At 52.6% G+C, this 23,600-nt stretch overlaps 9 protein-coding genes across 9 annotated transcripts; 2 read left to right on the top strand and 7 right to left on the bottom strand.

The window, feature by feature from the left end:
• Positions 1-291: 291 nt before the first annotated feature.
• Positions 292-2,047, bottom strand: QC761_0097010 (uncharacterized protein; the record flags this gene model as incomplete). The annotated part of the gene is made up of 2 exons (XM_062873044.1): positions 292-1,263; positions 1,327-2,047. The coding sequence occupies 2 exons, from the start codon at positions 2,045-2,047 to the stop codon at positions 398-400; spliced, it is 1,587 nt and encodes a 528-aa protein (XP_062729907.1). The 3' UTR covers positions 292-397.
• Positions 2,048-3,305: 1,258 nt separating this feature from the next.
• On the top strand, positions 3,306-3,755 carry QC761_608047 (uncharacterized protein; the record flags this gene model as incomplete). The annotated part of the gene is made up of 2 exons (XM_062881235.1): positions 3,306-3,591; positions 3,613-3,755. The coding sequence occupies 2 exons, from the start codon at positions 3,306-3,308 to the stop codon at positions 3,753-3,755; spliced, it is 429 nt and encodes a 142-aa protein (XP_062729906.1).
• Positions 3,756-4,987: 1,232 nt separating this feature from the next.
• On the bottom strand, positions 4,988-5,896 carry QC761_608045 (uncharacterized protein; the record flags this gene model as incomplete). Its single annotated transcript, XM_062881234.1, has 1 exon — positions 4,988-5,896. The coding sequence occupies one exon, from the start codon at positions 5,894-5,896 to the stop codon at positions 4,988-4,990; it is 909 nt and encodes a 302-aa protein (XP_062729905.1).
• A 428-nt stretch (positions 5,897-6,324) lies between these two features.
• On the bottom strand, positions 6,325-12,439 carry QC761_608040 (uncharacterized protein). Its single transcript, XM_062881233.1, is given in 5 exon segments — positions 6,325-7,485; positions 7,538-8,994; positions 9,049-11,099; positions 11,160-12,138; positions 12,157-12,439. 4 exon segments carry the CDS (start codon positions 11,406-11,408, stop codon positions 6,452-6,454), a joined length of 4,791 nt encoding a protein of 1,596 aa, XP_062729904.1. The 5' UTR covers positions 11,409-12,138; positions 12,157-12,439; the 3' UTR covers positions 6,325-6,451.
• Positions 12,440-12,941: 502 nt separating this feature from the next.
• Positions 12,942-16,343, top strand: QC761_608030 (uncharacterized protein; the record flags this gene model as incomplete). The annotated part of the gene is made up of 3 exons (XM_062881232.1): positions 12,942-13,208; positions 13,432-15,484; positions 15,665-16,343. The coding sequence occupies exons 2-3, from the start codon at positions 13,512-13,514 to the stop codon at positions 16,341-16,343; spliced, it is 2,652 nt and encodes an 883-aa protein (XP_062729903.1). The 5' UTR covers positions 12,942-13,208; positions 13,432-13,511.
• Positions 16,344-17,124: 781 nt separating this feature from the next.
• QC761_608025 (uncharacterized protein) lies at positions 17,125-17,436 on the bottom strand (the record flags this gene model as incomplete). The annotated part of the gene is made up of 1 exon (XM_062881231.1): positions 17,125-17,436. The coding sequence occupies one exon, from the start codon at positions 17,434-17,436 to the stop codon at positions 17,125-17,127; it is 312 nt and encodes a 103-aa protein (XP_062729902.1).
• A 721-nt stretch (positions 17,437-18,157) lies between these two features.
• On the bottom strand, positions 18,158-19,750 carry QC761_608020 (uncharacterized protein; the record flags this gene model as incomplete). Its single annotated transcript, XM_062881230.1, has 1 exon — positions 18,158-19,750. One exon carries the CDS (start codon positions 19,748-19,750, stop codon positions 18,158-18,160), a length of 1,593 nt encoding a protein of 530 aa, XP_062729901.1.
• Positions 19,751-21,496: 1,746 nt separating this feature from the next.
• On the bottom strand, positions 21,497-22,195 carry QC761_0096940 (uncharacterized protein; the record flags this gene model as incomplete). The annotated part of the gene is made up of 1 exon (XM_062873043.1): positions 21,497-22,195. The coding sequence occupies one exon, from the start codon at positions 22,193-22,195 to the stop codon at positions 21,497-21,499; it is 699 nt and encodes a 232-aa protein (XP_062729900.1).
• A 248-nt stretch (positions 22,196-22,443) lies between these two features.
• On the bottom strand, positions 22,444-23,580 carry QC761_608010 (uncharacterized protein; the record flags this gene model as incomplete). Its single annotated transcript, XM_062881229.1, has 1 exon — positions 22,444-23,580. The coding sequence occupies one exon, from the start codon at positions 23,578-23,580 to the stop codon at positions 22,444-22,446; it is 1,137 nt and encodes a 378-aa protein (XP_062729899.1).
• Positions 23,581-23,600: the final 20 nt, after the last annotated feature.

The raw sequence follows: 23,600 nt of genomic DNA, 5'->3' as shown, positions 1-23,600 counted from the left end.
AAGAAGTTGACAAGCGTTCTTGGCGTTAAGTTGTGAAGCACAGAGGGCAATCCGCCAGTCTGGGATGAAATAAAGGTGTAGTCAAAAGCGATGCCATTGGTGATGCCTATGAAAAGGGAAGGCAAAGGCCGTGGCTCAGGCTGCAAGACGAAGAGCAAGACAGTGGGTCAGTGCCTGCACCCCACAGCCAGTCACAGCAGTTGCCAACAGCTGAGCTACATGATGGTAGGTGTAATTGAGTGACAACCACGTCAAAACCGCTCTTTGGAACTTGTTAAGTATTTAATCTTTCCCCGAACCATATTACTAAGGAATACAAGAACTTATATCATAGACTCCAGAAGACAGTCGCTTCGATAAATATGCTTGATCAACGCCACCTTGTCACCCCCACCAATTACCTCTTAACACCAGCTACCCACGGATGCTTCAAAATATCATCAGCAGTGATTCGCCTCTTTAGGTCGTAATCAAAAGTCCTCATCAGCAAATCCAGAAACTGCGACGCCTCAGCAGGCGGGATATGCGGGAACCCCCCCTCAACATTCCCCCAGTGCGGCACCACGTTTGGATCGACCTTCCAAAAGATGGGCGACTCGTTGGGTTTGAGCGCAGCTCCCAACCTTGACCGGTTCTCATCCCAGATTCCACACACCTTAGCCTTGAGATCCTCCTCCGGATCTGGCGCCTCTTGCCCAAACTCGAGAGTATCAATAGCCTTGTCACTGCCCGACCTAGGCGACGCCACAGGCCAACCATTCTTCCCGAACTGAAGTCTCTTCCACTTCGACGGCGGTCGACCCATGACCACATCAAAGATATCCTCAAGGACATTGGACGCAATGTTGGAATGCCACTCCGTCAGCAGCTGCATGCCCGCCCTCATGCGAAACAGAGTGCATCCTAGTGCCCAGATGTCTGACCCTGGACCGGCGGCCCCTTCTATGATCACCTCAGGGGCAAGATAGACCAGAGGGGTGCCGAGATTGAAGCCGGGGCTGCGTGGTACTCCGCTCGGGAGAGTTTTGCCGAAACCAAATATCTGGTCAAAGTCGACAACCATTAGAGTCTCTGTGAGATACGAGGACCCAAGCTTGGACAGATCCGCTGGTTGCACAACGTATTTTGGCGCAGATGTTGTTTTAGGGCCGGTGGGATGTACCAGATCCTGAACAGGAGTTCCAAGAAGTTGGAGGAGCTGTGGTTTGGTCAGTCGGTGAAAAGCGGGTGAGACGGCCAACACCAGATTGGACGCGGTATAGTCTTGATATCAGTGTTAGCAACCGCATTCTCTTATTCAACAACATCGTAGCCATTTTGACATACCACCATGGCAGATTCCCTTTTTGTGAAGAAATGCAAGGGCCTGAGCAGCCTGTCGACCAAGTGTCTTGCAGGCAGCAGGGCGAAGACGATAGGGGACTCGACTCAAGGACAATAAGCTCGGTCCTGTCAATGGAAGAACCTGACAGATGTGGTTCCCATTTGGACCCGAGATGGCAAAACGACGAATCTCCGTAACAAAGATCCTGGCGGGATGGCTGTCGAGGATAGCCTTGACCGACGGCGCGGGACCATAAGAGCTTTGAGAGGCGCACACAATCTTGAGGGCAAAGTAACCGCCCTCTATGAGATTGTTAGCTAGCCAGACTGTTGAGAAGCCGCCATAACCAAGCTTGTGGATAACCTCGTAGCGATATGTCGTTGTGTTGACTTTATCAAGCTTGTCGCCGATGTGGACGGGATGGAAACCGCCCCTCCAATATTTCTCGAGATCTTCGACGTGATCCAGGTTGGATGGGGAATATTTGAATTGGGGCGCCATTTTGGAGTGCAGGGTATATCTATCAACAAGGCTGCTGAAGTGATGTCGAGGTTGTAATACAGTGGGTGACGGTTTAAATGCCAACAAGGGCTTGAGATGTGCCACTCTGACAAAACAAACACGTGACACCGCGCTGTGAAGCTGGTTAACATAAAATATTCGCGAATGTGGGATAAAAGCAGAACACGACCACAAAGGACACGGAGCCAGCATAAAAGCCATGTGAATTTTAATACGATCTTCTAGAAGTCGTCCATCCTAGAAACTCGTCATATCAGAAGAAGCCAACCGTCTCCCAGGAACTGGCGGGTGACACCACAACGGCACAGCATGACACACGCCGCAGTAGGGTATTAAGCTAGTTGATATCTGTTCTTACAACGGCGCAGCGTAGACTGCGTAGTGTGGCTCGTCGACCCTTGCTCAAGAGTGACATCCCCGTTGACCATGCAGGCGATCATTCCATGTTCGCCCAAGGGGGAGGCGCCGGATCATTTCTTATGTAAAACCATTTTACTCGCGGAAGGAAGACACGAGACGAGGTGCCTCGATTCTCAGACGGTGCGTTCTGGTCAAAGAGCAGGGATATTGAAGTCATACTGGGTCTTGTGCACACATGGATTCTCTGAACCATGTTCTCGCAGTCACTATCTTTAAAATTGAGTATTTTCAGACTTTTTTGGCCATTCTAAATATTGCTCGCATGGCCGCTTGGGCTGTCTCACACATGATTCTTTGGCCATTACTCATCCTTGACAACTCTGATCCATGCTGCAATTACCAGTGACAATGATAGCCATGAGAGGTCGTAGTGGTTGGTTCACGGACATGAATAGAGACTGGCCCAATTAGAGCACCCGTTTGATCCTGAGGGCGTTGATACCACCAGGGCTACCTCGGACTCTAGGTTCCAACCTTCATGGCTTCTACATGAGGTTGGCGTGCCGGTTGGAAAAGATGGTTAACCATACCGGGATCTAATCTTCACGCTATAAGAAGTCTGAGAGAAGTCGGTTGATGTCTATCCTATCTCATCATCATTCACATCCTCAACTCGTCTCAGTATCAACCTCACTCAAACACTTCCAGTTAACTTACAAACAATCGCCGGTCGATTATTTTCACTCCATTCAAAATGTCTGCTGCTCTCGTCGATCCCCTCAATATCCAGCCTTCCCAGGTTGAGGCTGTCTGGAAGGTCAGCAAGCCTGGCTCCAAGAATGGAGGTGCAGTCTTTGTCGGCCGCATCGAAGCCATCTGCAAGGCTGAGGCTGCCAGACTTGGTTACGATCAGGTTCTGATCGGTATGTGCCCTTTTGCTATTGAGATTACCAATTGATCCTCAGCTCCTATCCAACCCCTTACCACACCATTTCGCCCCTGAACTGCCCACAAGCAAGAGACTAACACCCTCTTCAGCTCCATCCCCCACGATACCACCACCCAACCAGGCAACTCCAGCACCTTCATCTCAGACGAGATGCACCTCACAGTCCGCTTCGTCTCCAAGTACTTCGCCCCCCTCGGCGAATACGAGCGCAGCGCCCACATTCCCGTCAATATCCTCGACCCCGCCACCGGCCGCTTCACCAAGTTCGAGACCAACGCCAAGAAGCGCGGAAAGGACTACCCCTACGGAAACCTGGCCCAGGAGAAGGCGCCCACTTACTCCCACCTGACCGAGAACCCCTTCCCCAAGACCATGCGTCAGCAGGGCATCAATCGCCAGTCCCGCGAGACCACCCCCACAAAGAACAGCCGGCCTGGTACTCCCTCCGCTCGCCCTGGTACACCCACCAGCCGCCCCAGCAGCTCCGGCAGCCGCCCCGCTCCTGCTCCTACCAGCGGCCGTCCCGCTCCTTCTACTACCTCCAGCCGTCCCGGCACCACCAGCTCGCGTCCTAGTTCCTCCAGCGGGCTTCGCCGCTAAATGTCGGGGTGTAATCTGATAGTTATTGTAGCGTCGCGTTGCTTGGCTTCATCATCGGTTTGGCTTGATGGGTAATTTGGTTATTGGGGTTTAGAGAACTGGTTAGGTAGTTGGTTGGTGTATCTGAGAATCTTTTTGCGTATGGCGGGCTGGCTCTGCTGTCATTAGTGTTAGAGACTCTTGTCCTGGAGATAATATATTGACAATTTGTGTCTCATGAGCTGTTCTTGGTTCTTTAGTATTTGACAGTCGATATTGGGTGGTAGTTACGGCAATCTTGTCGGATGTATCTTAGGCGCATATAGCGGAGTACAAAATCCCCAAACGACTCAGGTCTGAGCTCACTACTCCCGGTTCACTGGTCAAGAGCTACTCAACGGTGAGTGAGCCAGGAATAGAACGGAGGCTCCACATCTAAGCCCCCCAGAAGGAAAGAGCCTTCCATATTCCACCTACTCAGGCAGGTGGGAAACGCTCAATTTTCGAGACACTCGTCTTTTTAAGCCCCTAACTGATTCCTCAGACTAGGTACTTAAGCCAGTGAAAAAAGATAAGCTTACTACTACCGGTAGTCACCAAATTGGTTTGCGCAGCTAAGATGAAGTGGTGTGGCTGAAGAAAGCCTGTCCATCACACAAAGACAACAGACATAGTCCTGGAAGATTGACAACGGAAGTTGGTTACAGCAGCTTTCAAGGGTCACTCGTCGTTGTTTGGGATAGGTAGGTGTATTCAAGTCTTTTGCCGTATCCTGGAAGTCTTTTCTTCGCATTATCTGCTCGTCCTCAATCCTTTGTATGTATCCAACCCCAAACACAACATCCCTTCACTCCTCCTCCAACCCATGTTAACGCCTGAATTTCACCGCCTCGGAGGTCGAATTCGAGTTACTATGACGAGGTCAGCCTCTGGCCCTCTGGAGCAATTGGCCATGGGGTTTGGGGTTCAGCCATACAATCCCTGTGTGATAACAATCAAACTACCGTTCTGGTGTCGTGATGATATGCTCGGGGCAACCTGAATGCCATCAGTGTTGGTTGGGAGGATGTTTTGTCAAAAGAGAACAATTCCAAAAATTGCATTTCGGACAATCTGCTGCAAGTGGCGCGGTAGGTTTGTGGCTGCCAGCTACCGAACGCCACACTCCAAAATATACCAAAAACGCCTTGACAAACAACTGCCACTCTGCATTATTCATATTTCCTTCAACACAAGCCACATCAACTATCCCTCTACCTTGCTACCCCTTCCTCCACCTCCCCCGTCGTCGGAGGCAACCTCATCCCGTCCCTCTCCCACCTTCCCTCATCTCTCACCTCCCTCATCTCAACCCCACCCTCCGGCTCCACCAACCCCCCTTCCCTCCTCCACTCCCAAACCCCCATATCCATCCCCATCTGCACAACAACCTTCACCCCCTCCTCCGGCCTCCTCCCCATCTCTCCAGCCCCATTCCACTTCCTCACAAACCCCTCCGCCTCCCTCTCCACCGCCTTCCAACCCTCCGTCCCAAGCGTCTCATATGCCATCGGCGTCCCAGCAAACTCACCCCCACAACCTTTTGGAGGAATCGCCACAAAAAACAACATCTTCATCTCTGGCATCTTCTTCCCTTCTGGGTCATGCTTCAAAACCATAAAAAACATCGTGTCCTCACACGGAATGACAGTCTCATCATCTACCCTGATCCCCTCCCCGGTGTCAGTCGGTATCGGCCCCATGGGAGTGATGAGGTTGTTTTTCTCGGGTGGGTAATTCGCCTCTAAGAAGGTCGTGGGCGCCGAGAAGGCGACGTGGCGCTGCATGGCGATGTATTCTGGGTTGGAGGCGTTGGCGCGCGCGCGGGCCATGACGTGGGCTTTGACTGCCGCGAAGGTTTCCTCGTCTGGGAACGGATTCGGGCTTGTGAAGGTTGTGGTTTGAGCTCTGGGGGTTTTGGGCTTGCGGCCGAGGAGTTTACGGAGGAGACCCATGGTCGCGGATGTTAATGTGATGTTTTGGAGTTTCGGTGAGATTAGATGTGTGTAAGATAAGAAGAAGCCTATTTGGCTGGTTGATGGCTGACTGCTGCTAATAGTAATGGTGCATGAGGGTGAGACGTTCTTTGCCATGACTGCGGATAATGGCGTATATGTACACATTTCCGAGCACGAATATCTCACGATGTCTCTCGAAACTATGGTCTGGTCCTCGGTGCTTGACTCAACGGCGGATACAAAAGATCCTCAGTGTTGCACGCCGGAGCAAATGAGGTTAGCGGGATCCAAGTTGGGAAGTTCAGTGCCGTGTTATTGGGACGGGTCAGCCACTGGTAGCGTTCATTGACAGTGGGCCCCATCGGCTGTCCTCAGGTAGCACGATCCCACCTCAGGAACCAACAAGCCATCCTCGGGATAGAGTCAGTGTGGCTGTGGAGCGGTGAAGGGATATTGCTTGTGTAAAGGACACCATGTTAGAAAGGATTTTGGAAAGAGGCATGGGAGGACACCGATAAGACATAGATCGTTAAATCCCACAGAGAAGGGCTTGGCGTCAGTGACCCTAACCCTTGATTGGCTTGCAACATCACCGCCATGTTCATCACGTCCACCATTGATCACCCCCATACTTCTGTAAATATATCTCTCTATTCTTGTCAAATTCGTTTCACAAGGCCGCTTCCACAAGGTACCTCCACCATTCCCCAACACCCACATCTACCTCCCCCCCTTCCTCTTCGAAGTATCCGACCCCAAATAGTCAATCGGATTCCTGCACAGCGGGCAAGTATTCTTTCCGCTGTTATGGAACCACTTGTACAAACAATACCGATGAAAGTAGTGATTGCACGTCCCGCACTTCTTGTCCGGCAAGCTCTTGTCCTGCGCCACGATCGAGTAGCAAATCGCGCACTCCTCCTGGTCCTTCACCGCAAGCGAGATATTTCGCCGGAACGCCATCAATCCATCCACCAAGCTACAGTTGCCAAACATAATGACAGCTTTGATGCCCTTCAACCAAGACTGCCACTTGTCCTCCTTGATAGCCACGCGCTTGACGCTCATGACATCGACAGGCTCCAACGGGTACGACTGAGGCACGACGATCTGGATCGTGCCAAAGTCGTCATCCACCGGGTAGGAGGCAGTGATCTCTCGGACAGGCTTGTTAACCTTGATCTCGAGGGCTTCCGCATCTGTCCCGCCTTCGAGGTCGCCTTGGTTGGCAGACCACTCAGTCACTTCATCCAACAGGTCAGAAATAATCAACGGCGAGAAGAACCGACCCATCCACGACTGAATCGCGACCTTGGTCTGCTTGGAAGAGCAGTCAAGATACCATGACTTGAACAGACCAGGAACATACTTCAGGATCAGGTAGAACAGGTGGATGAGTAACCAGTTCATATCACGCTCAGCAGGTTCCGAGTCAGCCAAGTCGATGCTGTAAGAGCGGACATGCTCGGGCGTGAAGCCTTCTTTGTCCAGGTCAATGGCCCTGGCCAGAGCATGACCAAGGACATCGGCCAAGAAGCCCAGTAGTGGACTGATGAGATCATCCTTCTTGAGATTCTCGGTGTAGTCGCTGCGAACCCGGTATGAAGCCTTGCTGTACGCATCAAAGACTAGATGCCATGTCAGAAGGTAAGATCGGACTGGAGCTGGAAACTGGTAAAGCTCTTCATCCGTATAGTCATCGGGGCTCGGTGCGTTGAGGAGCAGCGACAGAAGCTCAGCGGGAAGATTGGCAGCTAGTAGATGATTAGCAAATGCATTGCACACTAAGAAGGGCAGTCGACTCACGCTTCTTCTCAATGATGACATTAACGCTGATTTCTTCCTGGGCTGCGGGGATAGTCCGATGGAGAAGGCCAAACGCAGCCTTTTGGATATCTCTAGACGGTGACGCAACTGCCTGGTAAACATCGGATAGTTCGCCAAGCTTGACGTTGGGGATCTTCGAAACCGTCCGCGATAAGAGTGCATCAACAAGCTGACTGGGCAATGTGGCTGGCGCATCGTGCGGTACACTCAGGAGGGCGATCAGGGCCTCGGACTCGGCCCTTTTATTTTCTGCAAGTGCATCCTCAAGGTCATCGTTAACCTCCTCAGCCGATTTTAGCGCTTGCATCAGCTTGAGCGATGCGTAGATGTACGGGAGGCGATTGCTCGTATCATCGCGCGCAGCCTGACCCCACAGCCAAAGACAGTACCGAATTGACTTCTCCCAAAATGGTCCGTAAACCTCCTTGACGTTGGGGAAGATCTTAGTTATGGCTTTGCAGGTCTCAGCCGCAAGCCTGTAGTCCATCTCCTCTGGGGAGTCGGTCCACTTGGTCACCTGCTGCAACACGAGAACCTGTTTGCGTGGCTCCACTGGTATTTGACTCTCATCATAGACAGCCAGGCAAAGATTCAGCAAGACCAACGATGGAAGTGTGCGGGGAGATCCAATGGAGTATCCTGGGATCTCACTGAACAGGCGAGCACAGAGTGTGCTGATGGTCTTGGAAGAAGCCAATGCATCATTCAGACCGACAAGTATAGCGGCTGCAACAAACGTCGAGTCAGGTGTGACGCGGGAAAGGCTGAGTTTGCTCAGCCATTCCTCCAACTTAGCCAAAGGTCCGTAAGCCTTGACCAGTGCTTGAAGGAGAGCAGCGAGAGCCTTGGCAGTGTAAAAGGCAGCAGCATTGAAGCCCCGGGCTGTCTGGAGCATGAAGTTGACAAGTCGTTCTACCAGGCTGTCTCCTGACATGTCAAGGTCTCGCCAGTTCACAGACGCAGCGACAATGTTGCTGACCTCATTTGAGGCAAGTTCTGTGTATTCCTGAATCTCGTCATCGGTGTCTTGACCACGGATATTCCTCCATAGCCGGTTTTCCTCCGACAGTGCGAGCTGATCGGCCGCGAGCATGTTAGTCACGCAGAGGAGATAGATCAGTTCCAGTTGAAAGTCCAGAGGCAAAGACGAGAGCTCGACACCGGATGATAGCAACTTCGCCGTGAAAAGTGCCATTCTTGCAGGGGAAGAACGGCCTTTGCTGTCGCGACATGGTGACGGCTTGTTCGTACTTTCGCTGCCCTGGACGAGGAAGTACGATCCATCCATACTGCTAGTCAACGACAAAGACGGATTGGGGGTGTTGAGGAACCAGGAGAGCTCGGTTTGCCAGGCCACAGTACTTGGAAAAACATCCTCGGCCGGAAGGACCTTGAACTGGACAGCGGCAACCGCTTGAGCAACCAATGTGTCGATGCTAGACATGTTAGCTACAGTGATCCCAACGCAAAGATGAGAAACAGATACATACTCAAGAGATGCAGGACCTGCTTCATGGAGCTGGCTGGCGAGGATTCTGAAAAGTGGTGGAGATTCTGTTGGCCGATGCTGTAGCAACTGGAACAATCCTTTGGCCTTCTCGGCGATAGGTGTATCGGAAATCTCGGTGAGGGCAAGCAAAGTAGTGATGAGGCGCACCGATAGATCGTCATCAATGATGGAGCTCTCAGGCGCATGTGTAAGGACCAAGTCTAGGGCTTGAAGAGCAGGTGCACGGGACGATGGCTCCTCCAATAGGCCGATTACGGTGGTAGTAATTGTTTTGATGGACTCGACTGTCAAAGTATTGAAGTCCAAAGAGGTTTCTGCTAGCTGGGCCCAAGGAGCACCCAAATCATCAGATTTCGCAAACTCTGACCACACTGAGATGAGGAACTGCTGGGCTTGCGGGAGGTCCTGGACAAACTTGAATGTGGAGGGTATCGAGACCAACGTTTTGACTGCCGAAATGCTTGCTCCGCGATCCGATATCTGGGTAGAAGCCGCAAAAAGCAGGCCCCAAATTTCTTCAAGACGATCGCCGGCTGTTTCATGGAGGTCGGAAATGATGTAAGGCAGTGAAGGGGTTGTGACCAAAGTTCGTGCATGCTCGTTTCCGTTCGCTGGGAAGATCATGGATGTCGTGTCGATGCCACGGTAAATGCCAGGGCAATATCGATATGCCGACTGCAAGATGGCGGCACACCCAAAGGGCTTGAAGTTTCGCCTGAGCAGCAAATCCAAAGCGCTTTGTATGATCCTGGTCGACGAAGAGACGGCAAGGTCATCGAGGGATGCAGCTTTGGAAAACTTGGAGAGTACAGAAAACCATCGTTCCCCTTCCGCTGCTACTGCAAGCTGAGAGGCTTGGTACCGTTCTGAGACCTCAGGCAGGGAATTCGATACTCTCGAGAGGAACTCGTCGACAATATTTTGCCACTGTGATTCCGCGGTCTGGCGGACTTCACTACCGGGGTGCCGAAACAAAGCTTGCCAAAGCTGAACAAGAATTTCGGGCTGTTGTGGAGATGGTGTAGAAACTTCAGGATTTGGGTGCAAGAACTGTCGTGTGAGAGATGAGACGTTGTCCTTCACAAACTCGGCGTCCGGTACAAGTGCTGGTAGGTAAAGTTCGACAGCGTGTGCATACATGTCGAACGCCTGTTGGCGACCAGAACGGGTTTCCAGCCGATCAAATATTCCCTTTCTAATGGAGCCCAGAAGCGCGGACACGATGTCCAACGACGGTGACGGGAACTTATCTGTCAGCACCGACAGGAGCTGGCCTGAAGCGCGCCAGTACTCATCAGATCCACCTTGTGAACCACGGGAGACAAACTTCTCCAGCCTCTGAACGGGGTGTTGCTGTGTGCCCCATACTTGGGAATATCGGCGGGTCAAAGCTGTCAGCGCCTTGAGAAAGTCTGTTGCAGACCCAGATTGGTTGCCTTTGAAGCTGTCTGCGATCAACGCCCGTCCCAACTGTTGCAGTCTTGGTTTCAAGAGCTCAGGGGCTGTGTCCAGGATTGATCGAATTAAATGATAGAATGACCGCCGTACAAATGGATCTTCCGCTTTGGCCAAAGACCAGAGTGCATCGACCTCCAGGTATACCGCAATGCCATCCTTCAGAGTATCAAGTCCTCCTTTTGCCAACAGATTCAGTGTCAAGCAAACACTTGCGCCAACTACTCGGTAGTACTTGGCATCAGAGTCTTGTTTGGTTGTCGAGCGTTCATCACTGAGCGACGTGGGCGTTTCCTTCAAAGAAGTCGTCGCATAGTCCAGGGCTCGGACTTGAACAGACTTCCAAAAAGCCACCTCTTTCTCTTTTGTTTGTAGAAATGAAGCAAGCCCCTCGCTCGCGGCTTTGGAGACGCGCCTGTCTCTGTCAAATGTCCCAGCCAGCCAAGGCCCTACGAACAATGGAAGGTGTTTCGCGATGCGCTTCTTTGCGGAGTTGAGCAGCTGGATCAGGACTTGGTGCGAAAGCTCGCGTACTCTTGCAGAGTCATCGATGGATAGCCGAGGGTAGAGTTGGACCTGTGTAAGTTATAGTTAGACATTGCAAAAAACAGGGGGTAAGTGGGGGCTAGGACTGACAAATGCTTGTATCACTGACTCCTCTGGGCCATTGGTGTCAGAGGACCGGTTTTGCTCATGTGCTAGGATGTCTTGCAACGCCTTCTCTTTGGTGGCGCTTGCCTTCTTCAACAGGCTCTTAAAGGACACAACTACCTCTAATGGGATTTCCGAGAAGTCGGGTGGAGGTGTAAGATAGGACAGTGTTGGCGAAGTTGATGCGACCCCTCCAAATCCCCCAAAGCCAGCTTTTGGTGTACCCAGTCCCATGGTTGAGAGACTCAATCGTTCTTTGGTGGTTCAAGTACTGAGAGAAGATAATTCAACAGATCGTCCGTGCGTGGAGTCTCGCTTTATGGTGTCGACGGTTGTTGTGGATGGGGGCGTTGGAAATATGGTCGAAGCTCGCCGATTGAGTCACTGGGAAGTTCGAACTGCAAAAGAGGGGCAGTTCGACGGTATCTGCTTGGGGCGAATACAATTGGAGGTAGATTGGCAGCGGAACTGAAGATATTATTTGTCGCTGCTGAATCTATGGTCCTCCAGACAAAGCGTCACCTTCTCCAGCCTTCTCCAGCGTCCATCAAACCTGTCGCAAACTGACGTTGGTGGTTAGTGGGGTACCAGAGCTGTCATCAAGCTTCACGTGATGCGGGGCATAAATCTCACCGTGGCTTCCTCCTCACCGAGCTCACCGATGTGGGTCTGTTCCAACACCTCTCATTACCAACCATCCATCACGCTCTTATTGAACTTTTTCCATTGTCAATGACATTGTCAATATCGCGATGCGGAGAAACTGACTTGTCAAAACTTCTTAACACCCTTTATTCCTAACACCGCGAGTTTGGTATCATACAATGTTGCCCATTCCTGCTACACAGGAACCTTGAACAGATTTTTTTAACGAGTCAGCAGTACATCGTCGCTCTAACGGCTGTCGCAGTTTTTGTCAAGAAGCCTGGTCAGATATCTGACTGGACCAAGACGGTGCCCGTCCATTCATCGTGAAATGGACTTCTCCTGAATAAGTCTCGTCGTTTTCACGATGCATCAAGCCGGCAGTTCATGGTGGAGTACCTGCTAGCCTTGAATCCGGGGTCGTTGTTAGAAATGACGTCGTGGTGGGGCTTGTGGCTGCGGAGTTTGCATTAAGCGATGGAGCATTTCATCGTGAACGAGGAAGTGGAGAGGACGATCCTCGTACCATATTTTTGAGATTCCCATTCTTGCAATTCGAGCAATATCTTTTTTTGCAGAAGCCAAGTGTTTAATTCCTCATCCTCCAACCCAATCCAGTGATCAAACAACAACCGAAGACTTCCTATGCCCGGTGCTCGGCTTACATTGACCCATGGCACATCTGAATAATTTCCTGATAACGTGGCTTATTGCCTAAACCATCAGCCGCCTCGATATTGTGTGAGCAGATGGTCGAAAGAGGAAACTCCAGAGACGCCCATCTCTTGGATTCTGCAGGTAGGGACCCATTCATGCAGGAAGGGCCCAAGTATTCAGCAAGTAACAGCGAGAGTTCCAACGTGCTTCCGTGAGGTCCGCTATCGTTTCAGGCTTATCAGACTCCCCCGCACCCGACGGGCTCACGTCAGTGGCTCCCTCCCACAGCAAGGGTCCACTCTTGCCCGCCGCAGGAACTCTGGGTGAGATGGCCAGAGACTCGGACGAATCAGGAGCCACACCCAGGAAAGGCGCCGTGCCGAAAAGCCGTTCCGTTGGCTCGCACGCCCGGCCCACCACCTCACGATCACTGTGTACCCTTCGCTTTGCTTGTGATGGACACTTCGGCCAGGGTTGTGCTGCTGCGGCAGGGGCCAGTGTTGTTCTGGCAAACTCACGATGGTTCCTGCTGACCGGTGCTTTTCTTTATTAACTGTCATTTCCCCCTCTTTACTTCTTCCTTTTTTATTTATTCCGTTTTACCGTTTCTCTCCCCTAAGTATCCGTGTTGACGCCGAACATCGTCACTTGGTGGGGGCCATTCCGCCTTAGAAAGCCATCGTATCATTGACGACATTGTTTGCAGCCACCTGGGCCTCCCCCCTTTGTTAAGTAAGTTCCGACCACACCCGTTAAAGTTTCACGAGTTCCTAGACCAGACCTCTCTCACTGCCACCGCTCGGAGCTACCGTTGATTTGTAAAAGGTTCTGCAAGTGCTGGCCTGATTCTTCGGCCTGTCGTACAGTTTGGCATTCCGCCAGTTTGGCTCTACTCGGTTTCTTTCTTTGCCCAACAAACTCTTGTCCTCTGCCATAGTATTAACGACGAATGAAGAACAAGAGGTAGTCAACATCTTTACTGCCTGCCAGTAGCATGTCTGCGAGGTTCCATCCTTGACCTATCATTCCCCCACCATGTCCTCGTTAACAGCCGCATCCACCCTTACTCGCCGAGCTCGCTGTGCTCAGGCTACACCAAGCTCGGTTGGAGCTGTCCTCAACCTCCACCAGCAACAAACACGCAGCTTCAGGTTCAGCCGAACATGGATCGTCCACATCGACGCTGACCAGGACCGAGATATATGCCGCCGCCACCGCTTCGCTCGCCAGAGATATCCAGACATACTCCATCGGCATCTTTCCTGGGACAAGAGCAGCTTCAGCAGGCCATCAAACCCATCCAAGTCCTCACCCTACGATTACTGGCGCACCGATCAATCGCCGAGTCTTTCCAGGAACAGATGGGCCAGCAGCAATATCCCCAACAAGACCACCGGGAACCCCACTGGCATCCGGCCAGGCCAAAACATTGAGGATGCTGAGAGGGCGCCACTGGAGCACTTGCTTTTCGGCAAGCAGGAGCGGCGGGCCAAAGTCACAGCGCTTGATCCGGCAGACGTCACCAAAACCTTCAAGTCGTATCGTTCCCAGTTCGCGGGATTTCAGCCCCCACCACTCGGTGTTGCACAGGAGCCGATATTCTACGACGGCCCGCCACCCGAGGCGGAGTTGAAACTCTACGGCAAGGTCAAGATCGATTCAGAACCTTGGGCCGCTGTCCCGAGAAAGCCAGCTCCAGCTCCGCGTAGCCAGTCTGTTCCAGATGTCGTCAATGCTCTTAACGATAAGCATGCCGAGGTCTTGTGGAACGAAAGCAATATCACTGGATCGGGACAAGGTCTTAACACATCCGAGTATAACGACCTGGACAAGTATACACCCGTTGTCGATCCAGCCTCAGACCCAGTTCAGGTTCAACCCGAGGAGTACAAAGATCTCGGCAGATACGTTCCAATCAAGCATCAGGAACCAGATGGAAAACCCACGGGCCAAGAAGAGTCTATCGAGTACGAAGACCTCGACAAATACGGGCCTGTGCGCTCTCATGAGCCGGACGGGAAGTACAAGATCGATCCAGACTCAGAACCTGTACCAGAGGACCTTGGAAAGTATGAGGATGGTGTCAGCTCGCATGAACCTGACGGAAAGTACAAACCCATGCAGCAGGCTTCCGTGAGTTCAGAGAAGTTGGGCAAATACGACGCGGCCGTTCGTGCACATGAACCGGACGGGAGATACGCCCCTGTCTTGGCCGAACCCAACCTCGATCCCGCTGAGATTGCAGAGTACAGCAAGCCATTTTTGAGCCATGAACCCGATGGAAAGTATGCAGAAGCCTATGTTCGACCGTCGCAAGATGAAGCTGAACTCGCACAATACGAGGCTTTCCGCAGTCACGAGCCGGATGGAAAATATGCGCCCGAACAGTATCAGGCTGGTTACGATCCTGTCGAGCTCAAGACATATATCCCTTTCCGCAGTCACGAGCCCGATGGCAAGTACGCGGCATCCCACGTCGCGCCCACACAGGATTCAGCGGAGTTGAAGAGCTACAGAGCCTTCCGGAGCCATGAGCCTGATGGGAAGTATGCGGTATCTGAGGCCGAATCTGACTCCGAACCAGTGGAACTGGACAGTTACAAGGCAGTACGAAGTTGCGAGCCTGACGGCAAATACGCCGCAAACATCAACGCCTCAATCACAGAGCCAACTGATCTGGACGAGTATCAAGGGGGGTTTCGCAGCAATGAGCCAGACGGCAAGTATGCGCCCTCGGCAGAAGACTTGAAGGAGGGCCCCGACTTGGGCAATCACGAAGCGTTTACACTGGAGGACTCCGAGACGAGCCGCACCGCTCAACGGCAGAAAGCCATACCCGCAGCCAAGAATGAGGCCGAGATTACCACTGAGTTCCGAAAGGTTGTTCAGGAGTTGATGGCCAATCCAACCGCCGAATCCGCTCTCGCCTCACAGAGGTCATCGAGCTACCAATCTTCGGATGGCAAAGAGACGCCCAAACCCAAAAAGTCTAAACGACTCACTGGCCAGTACGTACAGGATTTTCCGGAGGATTTCGCAGTATCTTGGAGCACCGAGCCCTCTGTGGCCAACTCATCCCTCCTCCCAACCGATTTGAGCCCGTCGTCTGGCCGAGGTACTTACACATCTGGACAGGAAAAAATAACTGGTGCCTTTCACAAGTCATCTACCCGTCAGGAACAGACTAGAACAGAGACAACTCCCGCCAACCTCTCAGAACCAGTACTCTACAAGATTTTGGCTTATGACCCCGTGATGCAGGCAATAGATGTTGCCGAGACCACATCTGTCGTGCCAGACAGCGCCACACCCTTGAGCCCAGCCGAGGTTCTTCTTCGGATCTCCAACCCTGCCCGCTTCTTCCCTCATTTTGCCCCTCTCCAAGCCCAGGGCTTCGAGATCGTTTCCGGCAGCGGCGATGTCCTCATCTTCCGCAAGGTTCGTGAGCCAGTCGTCGCCAAGGAGGAACAGGTCGCTTCTACCAAGACGGTCCCAGCTTCATCGCCCACTTCACCTGTCAACCCCATCGACATGACTGGCGGTGGCCTTGTCCCGGAGTACAATGTCGCGGCCGGCCGGTTTGCTAGTCCCACTGGCTTCGTCAACTACGACTTGCCTTCGGAGAAGACGATCGGCCGCTATGTTCCGCAGGGTGAGACTTTCTTTAGTCCGGGTCAGAGAGCAGAGGAGATGCATGAGAGGCACTCGGCGTGGGAGGAGAAGCAGAAGAAGAAGAAGAAAGGGAGTCTTCTCAAGCGTCTTGCTGTTAGCGCGGCTGGGGTTGCGAGTGTTTCGTTTGGTGTTGCTGTGCTAGCTGAGGGGATGAAGAATGAGGTGAAGGGGGTGAAGGTGGTTAAGAAGAACTGAGCTACTTGGTCAACTGTGGTCTCTACCATGTCTTTTTTTTTCTTTTGTTTCCTTTTTCCTATATCTCCTCTCATCACCCTAGGGGTTGGGTCCCTAGGGTCCGGCGTATCATTCATGGGTCATGCATTTTGGCATCATCTGGGAGCAACATGGGTTCGGCATTGGAATCATGGGGCTGCACTACCTTCGCTTGGGGCAAAGTAACGGGGGAAAGTACACGCAAGGAAAAACATGGACGGGATTATCACAGGTTTGGGATATGATAGCATTTATGCATATGAACATTTGTGACATTGGTGATATTTCTGAGCTCGTACCACTCAATGCTGCCTTGGATCAAAAGTCGACATGTTGCTCGACAACCAAAGTTTTGGCATCTGATATGTGGATGACTTGTGCCGAAGAAGAAGAAAGGTGTGATAAATAAAAACGTAAATGTTCAGATGAAGAATTGCGTCTGCTAAAAAAATACACCTGCTTGGCCATGGTCATGACGATCAAATGGTCTGCCCTTTCTGCGCCCAAAATGATAATGGGATGAATGAACTTGTCCTGTTCCCGCAACCCAAACTTTTGCCTTTTCCCTCCATCCGTCCGTTATTCCTTGTTGCGTTTGCCTGCCATGAAACAAAAAGTACAAAAACAAAAAGTAGTAATACAAAAGAAAGCTCCCAATTTTCCGTCCCTGCCTCTCTGCGTACAAAAGTCACGTCATTACCCCCCTCCATCATCCCCAATGTCTTGTCAGTTGGTTTGTTGTTATGTAGGTTGTGAGTGCCAATTAACGCTCACTAAACCCCTGCCCGTTGTCCCTCTCCACCGACCGGTCGCCGATGGATCCCCGCAGGTCGTGCTGCTGGACGAGCTTGGAGTGCATCTCGTGGGAGTACTCTTGGGCGGACCAGCTCTGGCGGCGGTCGATGACGGGCTGCCATTCCTCTGTCATGGACATGGCGCGGGTGCGGGCGGCGGCGGTGCGGGTTGGGGAGGGGGATTTGGTTGTGGTTGTTGGGGAGGAGACTAGGGAGGTGGTGAGGTCTGTGGAGGGTTGGGTGAAGATTGTGGTGTTGAAGTGGGGTTTGTCGGAGGACATGGTGGTGGTGGTGTAAGTGGTTGTGGTGGTGGTGGTGGTGGTTATTTTTAGTGTAAGTGGTTGGTGGGGTTGTCGTTGTTGGCGGTTCGGTGCACTGAGATGGCAGAGGTATTGAAGTTGATGGAGTTGTTTGTTTAAAGGTTGAAGAGATGATCGAAAGTAGGTTGATGAGGCGAGAGAGATGGAAGGATTTATCGTCCCAGGATATAATACCAGACGTCAGACCATCTCCATCGAGCCTGCTCGCCGTCCACCATCCGTCTCGTTCATCAGGCGTTCCTTTGGCGGGTGATCCTTCCTCATCGTGCAGCTTGTGTTGCCACTGGAGCTGTCCTGAGAGGTGCGCAAGGGCCTAGAATTGCGGGGCACTTGACCGGTTGTGGAGGGGTGCATGGGTGGTAGTTGGGTGCTTTTATCGGCTTATCGCGTTGTCTTTTGGGTGATTATCGGGAGATGTCAGTGCTGCATCCGAGCTGAGGTGTGCCAAGCAAAGAGCTTTAACTTTTTGCTTGTTTGCTTCGTCGACGACGGCGCGGATGGGCGGGCGTGTTTGTCTGTCGAATCAATGCGCGCCTCTCTCTCGGCATCTCGATCTCGATCCTTCGAATATGGGCCTGGTCAGGCTGAAATAGGGCACATCACTCGAGTGATCGGCTTTTTGGAGCATCATATCTGTGCCTTTCGAATTTCCCGGCGCGTTTTAGCTCGAAACCTCGACTTATCACCTCGAATCATGATGCCCACTCCCGAGGCCCTCCCCGTCGCGCCGTTCAAGAATGTCTGGCGGCGTATTCGACAGTGACGTTTCATTGCTGAGACCAGACTTGATTGGCGGTGGTCGGGGTATTTGCTGGCTCAATCTGGTACTTGTTGGAGTCCTGGGGCTCCTTGGACTCCGCGGTATCCGCCAGAAGCTCCCTGATCGAGGACTGGCTGATGTGGGCGACGACCTGGACATTGTCGACCTTGCAGCTGATGGTATTCTCAGCCGTCCCAGTGCTGTTGCCGGGTCGTTGACCTTTTCGCCGAACGATTCTCTCACCGTCCGCCGCGCCGACCTCGAAGAACGGAAAGACCGTGGAGATTGGAGTGGGTGATAGACAGAGGGGCTTCTTAGCCATGATCTTTGGTGGACAACCCATGGTTTTGCTGGTGTTTCTATGGTGTCTCCCTCGAGCTCAGCGGGGTTTGGTGCGCTCCCAAGAGCTGGTGAGCTGGTATCGAGCTCGGAGTATCCGCGTCGTGGAGTCGGTTTTGGCCTTTGTTGTGGGTCAATCCTCAGGGCTGGTTGGGGCAAGTGTTTCTTCATGGCAATTGGAGGGTCAGATGGCAGTACTTTTTGGGCATCCATCTGCATTCTCTCACGAGGGTCTAGTCTCGGTCCGCTTCTTCTCGACGATCCCGGAGCATATGCCCGGTGATGTTGCCGTCCAACTTCCTGATGCGTGGCGTTGTTGGAATGCTGCATCTCCTTCTCCAGTCCCTTTTTCCGCTTATATCGTCTGATCAAGCACCAAGCTATTGTCGAGAGGATGAGTGCTCCGATGAGTGAGACCACCACCATCACCACGATGCTTGATCCCTGGTTCAAGTTTCCAATCACAAAGCCGCTTGTATTACCCCCGTTTGATGCCGCGGTGTCTGGTTCCCTGGTGTCTGGCGCTGCCCCCCCGGTTTCGATACTAGGCCCTCGACCCCCATCGTGGTTTGGTGTGGTGTCGATAATGAGGCTCGTCGAGTCGGCATCGTCAATCGATATGACGGTGGTGAAAGACCGGGCAACAGCTGTGGCAACACCCATTTCGCTTTTGGCGAGTGTCAAGCCCGGCGTGAGGGGATGTGTCTCGAACAAGGTTAAGTCGGCTTCTACCCAGCGGATCTGGATTGCTGGCCCAACTGTTACTCTAGCACCCCAGGCTGTTCCATCACGAGTATAGCCCCATACGCCGCCGCGGTAGTCGGTGATATCTGTGGTGCAAGTAAGGCCCTTTGGTACGCAGTATGCAACAGTCTCTCCCTTTTCGACTGCAGGAAAACCCTCGGCTGTTCTTGTCCTGGTTAAACCGCAACTGGGACCAACATGGAACCCTTCGGGGCAGACAGCGGGAGAGTAATAGTGAAAACCTCCGCCGGCGATGTTGGACTGCCAGGAGGGCGGGTCACAGGATGCTGGGCCGGCCGTTGGGAAGGGCGGATACTGTGAAAGCAGCCTGGTGGTCGTCAGGAGCCAGGTGGTGGAGCACGGGGGCGTAAATATGGAAGTTAATGAAGCCAATGGTGCCGTGCCACCATGGGCTGCACTGGGAGCTGACATCCCGGCCAGCGTGGCGATTGCGAAGCCCTGTAGCCAGCGGGACCCGAACGGAGATGAGATGCGGAAGATTTACGGATAGATGATCTCCAGAGCGGGAGCCACAGTCGTGGGGGACGTGGCTCACGATCTGCTTAAGATCTCGCCAGAGGCTCTGCCGGCCCCGATGCTGCGTATCCTTCATTTATTTTGCAACCGCCCAAGCCATCCTTTCACGACGAATAAAGCTGTCTCGCTTCAAGCGCGACCCCGGGTTCTTGGAACAAGGCAGATCTAGCGAGAGGCACTGGTTTCCGCGGTTCAATCAAATCGCCAGCTCGACCTCTACCGAGCACCTCGCCCCAGGGATGTTGGTGGGTTGCTGAGCCGGAGAGAGGAAGCAGTTGCGGCACAGTGTGTCACAACCACCAACCATGCCAAAAACAGCCCTCATCTTTCCGTCCCAAATCTCAAACCCCTTACGCACTCGACCCCACGGCCGGATGAAAGGGCCCAAAAACGCCTGCGCAGTCAACGCACAATCATCGGACCGGCGAAGCATACCATACAACAGGAATCACCAACAGATCATCTGATACTGTGATACACCAGCATCGCGGCCATGTCGAGGAGCTTCTCTACGCGGCATGATCACCTCGATCAGACCTAACCGGTCGTGCTTTACAACTAAATATCTGTCCCTGCGTATTCTTCTCTTTGGGACAATGGTTCTACAGCGCTGCCATGTAGGAACCCGCATGCCCTTGCCGCCACCATACTGATGGGTTTCGCCATTCTGAGAAGAGCTCATGAAAGTCCCCATCTCTATTTTGGACTGGTCAATGCTCAGGCACGGGTTTGGAGATGCTCAGCTTCCCCGCTCCCATCACATGAAGTCAGATTTTTCCCCTCCATCAGAAGATGATTCAGCAGCGGTGTTTTCTGGGTCCGGGAAGTAAGGCGGCCAATCAAGGGTGCTTGTTCCATAGGAGGAGGGTGTGTGAGAGCTGATCTTGTCAGCACCTTGTGTCTTTTTTTCGATCTTCCGGGTGGGGCTCAATATGCGAGGAATCCGCGTGCGGGAGGCTGAGTTGGGGGGTGAGCTCAGCGGGTGAGCTTGGCGGGTGCCTGAGTTGCATTGGGGAGCCGTTTGGGAAGGGGTCTCACGGCACTCCTTTCTTGGGGGTGCCTACAGACGTCTTGACGTGCAGCGAGGATGGACAAGGTAATGCTGCATGTGATGTTATCACCTCAATGCGGTCTGTCTTGCCCTTTTGCACATAAGCCGTCCCAAAAGGCTGTTTGCATTGACGTTTCCCGGTGATTAAGGTATACTTTCGCCAATGCTTTGATTCCAGTTTCAAGCTCAACACTCCTCGTTTTCGATAGGCCATCTGCTAGCATTCATGTAAATCGATGGCTCTAGACCGCCGGACCCGTGCCCTCTTCAGAAGTCTGTCTATATTTCGACTGGACAGCACTCCACATACTAAAACCCAAGGTCACAACTCCTATGGAAAGAGAAACTGCTTGATCATGGTCGGTGATCGCCGCTGGACTTCTGGGCCGTAGAACGACGCTCCCTTGGCCAGAAACGGAGCCCTTTGTGCGTATAATCCTGGCACAATGAAGCTCGCCACATACAACGGAAGAAGGATAGGGCCACGAAGCCAGCCTGAACACCACAGTTCTTGAAACTCTTGGAGAATGTTTTGATCGCCTTTGACATCACGAAACTCCACACCGACAGGACAACATCCTTGACCCGAATCAAGAATTTACTGAAAGGTAAATCAGGAAACCGCCAATCTTGCCAGCGTCTAAAAGTCGAGACATATCCAGTCGATGCGCTGGGATGATGCGACTTGACGAACCATCCCTCCTCATTCGCCACGCAAACTTGCCGACGAAATGCAGCCAATGTGACGAGCATGCAAACGCTGTTGACATCAGAACGTAGTAGAAAAATAGCTGAACACCCCCCTTCAGTAACATGACCGACTTCGTCCACATGGTCAGCAACCATACGCAAAAGATCCAAGAAGCGCTCCAAGGCCGACGTGTCCCAGCAGCTGCGAACAAGAGAATGATTCCCAGCTGAACAAACTGGTTACACACAGCCAGGGGTGCTTCTACCGCCCGGTAGTACCGGTTGATGCTCGCGGTGTCAAAGTCGTGGGGACACGCGAGCCAGATGCGAATTTGATGTGACTCGTCAGAGCAGCCGTATTGTTCCCATCGGTAGCGCGGTGTGGAGAGGATGAGGTGCAACGCGTGGCCTGATGCCACGGCTGGGAAGGCAAGGGCTGCGATTAGATCGTTGGTTAAGGTGTCTTTGCCGTGTTGGTTGTGGTTGTAGAGCCAGGTGATGGTAACGGAGCCTAGGAGGCAGTACCAGGATCCGATGTTGCCTGGGCCGTAGAGGGATGAGATGTCGGAGAACTCGTCAGTGTTTGGCAGGGAAGACATCGTATGGTGAGTTTAGACTTAGAAAGGGTACGGTGACAAGATGGGCAAAAGCAGGTGATGGTGGGGTTTATGTCAGCTTGGGCTTGGTGTCTTAACGATAACTTTATGGCGTGGGTTTGGTTTTGTGTGGGTGAGAACCATGCGGCGGCCGTCATCGCACTTTGTGATAGGACTACCACTGTTCAGGCTTTCCAGGAGGCAGAAGGCACCTATGTTGGGCATATTGGGGCGGGCGAGATGTCTCATTTTTATATCATGTTTCTTTCTAAAAGCTGTCTTCCTGACGTGCTACTCATGAGTATGCTCCTGACAGTCAGTCCTTGACCACTCGCTAGATCCTCATCGATTAACCCCCGTTTCTCTATGTCAGCTTGCCATTTCACCCTCAGTGCATCCCAAAGGCTGAAGCAAAGCGTCAAGATACCTATAGCCAAGGAAACCGCCTGGTCCAACTCGGTAATAGTGGCCATGCTTCTTGGTATGAAGAATAACAACCCCGTTTTTCCATGCCCATCAGCGATGTATGTTGTCTCCTCAAGCCATCCGGTGGCTGATAATATTGCGACCAATAAGCCACTCGGCGCCACCACTGCTGAAGGAATAATCGTAAGCCACATCGTAAGCCTCTCTACTCGTTGTGCGTTTGCTATCTTCAGGCTCAATGTCTGTTCCATTTCTGTACGGGTTGCGTCGCTAATAGCAACAAGTCTCCGGAGTCTAAAGTCGACAGCCATGATTCCGATTATCAGCAGCACCACGAGGAAGAAGGTCAACATGACAAGGATTACGACCATTGTCACGAGAGAGTTGAAAAAGAATGGGCGGCCAAGATTCGACGTGGCTGCTTCGATGCCAGCAGTCTGAATGAAGAGACTGATCTCGGTCGAAAATGCCAATAGGCCGGCAACCACCACAGCGAAAGCTCTGCGAGGTCCCCCGTTCCATGCCGCTATTACAAACATCCTAAGAGCCACACTGGAGAAGGTTTCACACACATTGAGCGGCGCTTCTACTGCGGCAGCATACCGGATGGCTGTTTGTGACGAGCTTGTAAATAAATTGGCCCCGTCGATAGATGGTGCTTCCTCGCCTAGCTCATCCTGGCCTTGACGGGAGAAAACAAGGTAGAACAAATGCCCGGCTGCGATTGATGGAATCGCGAGGGCGGCCATGAAGTCCAGGGTGATAGTGTCCTGTTGGCGGGATCTCGGGTTGAGCGTCCATGTCACGAGCACGGCAGCGATGGTGAGTAGCCAGCAGCCGATGTTTCCAGGGCCGTAGAATGATGACACTAAGGATAGCGTGTCGTTTGTATCATCGGGTGGCGACATGGTGGCGGTCAAGTTGGGATGGGTCTGTCTATCGAATGAGGAGGTTGAGGCCATGGACGTCCCACGCAGAAACT

This window comes from Podospora bellae-mahoneyi, chromosome 6 (assembly GCF_035222275.1).
Source record: "Podospora bellae-mahoneyi strain CBS 112042 chromosome 6, whole genome shotgun sequence".
Classification (NCBI taxonomy): Eukaryota; Fungi; Ascomycota; class Sordariomycetes; order Sordariales; family Podosporaceae; genus Podospora; species Podospora bellae-mahoneyi.
The sequence above is the reverse complement of the archived record's forward strand: the minus strand, read 5'-3'. Positions and strand labels throughout refer to the sequence as shown.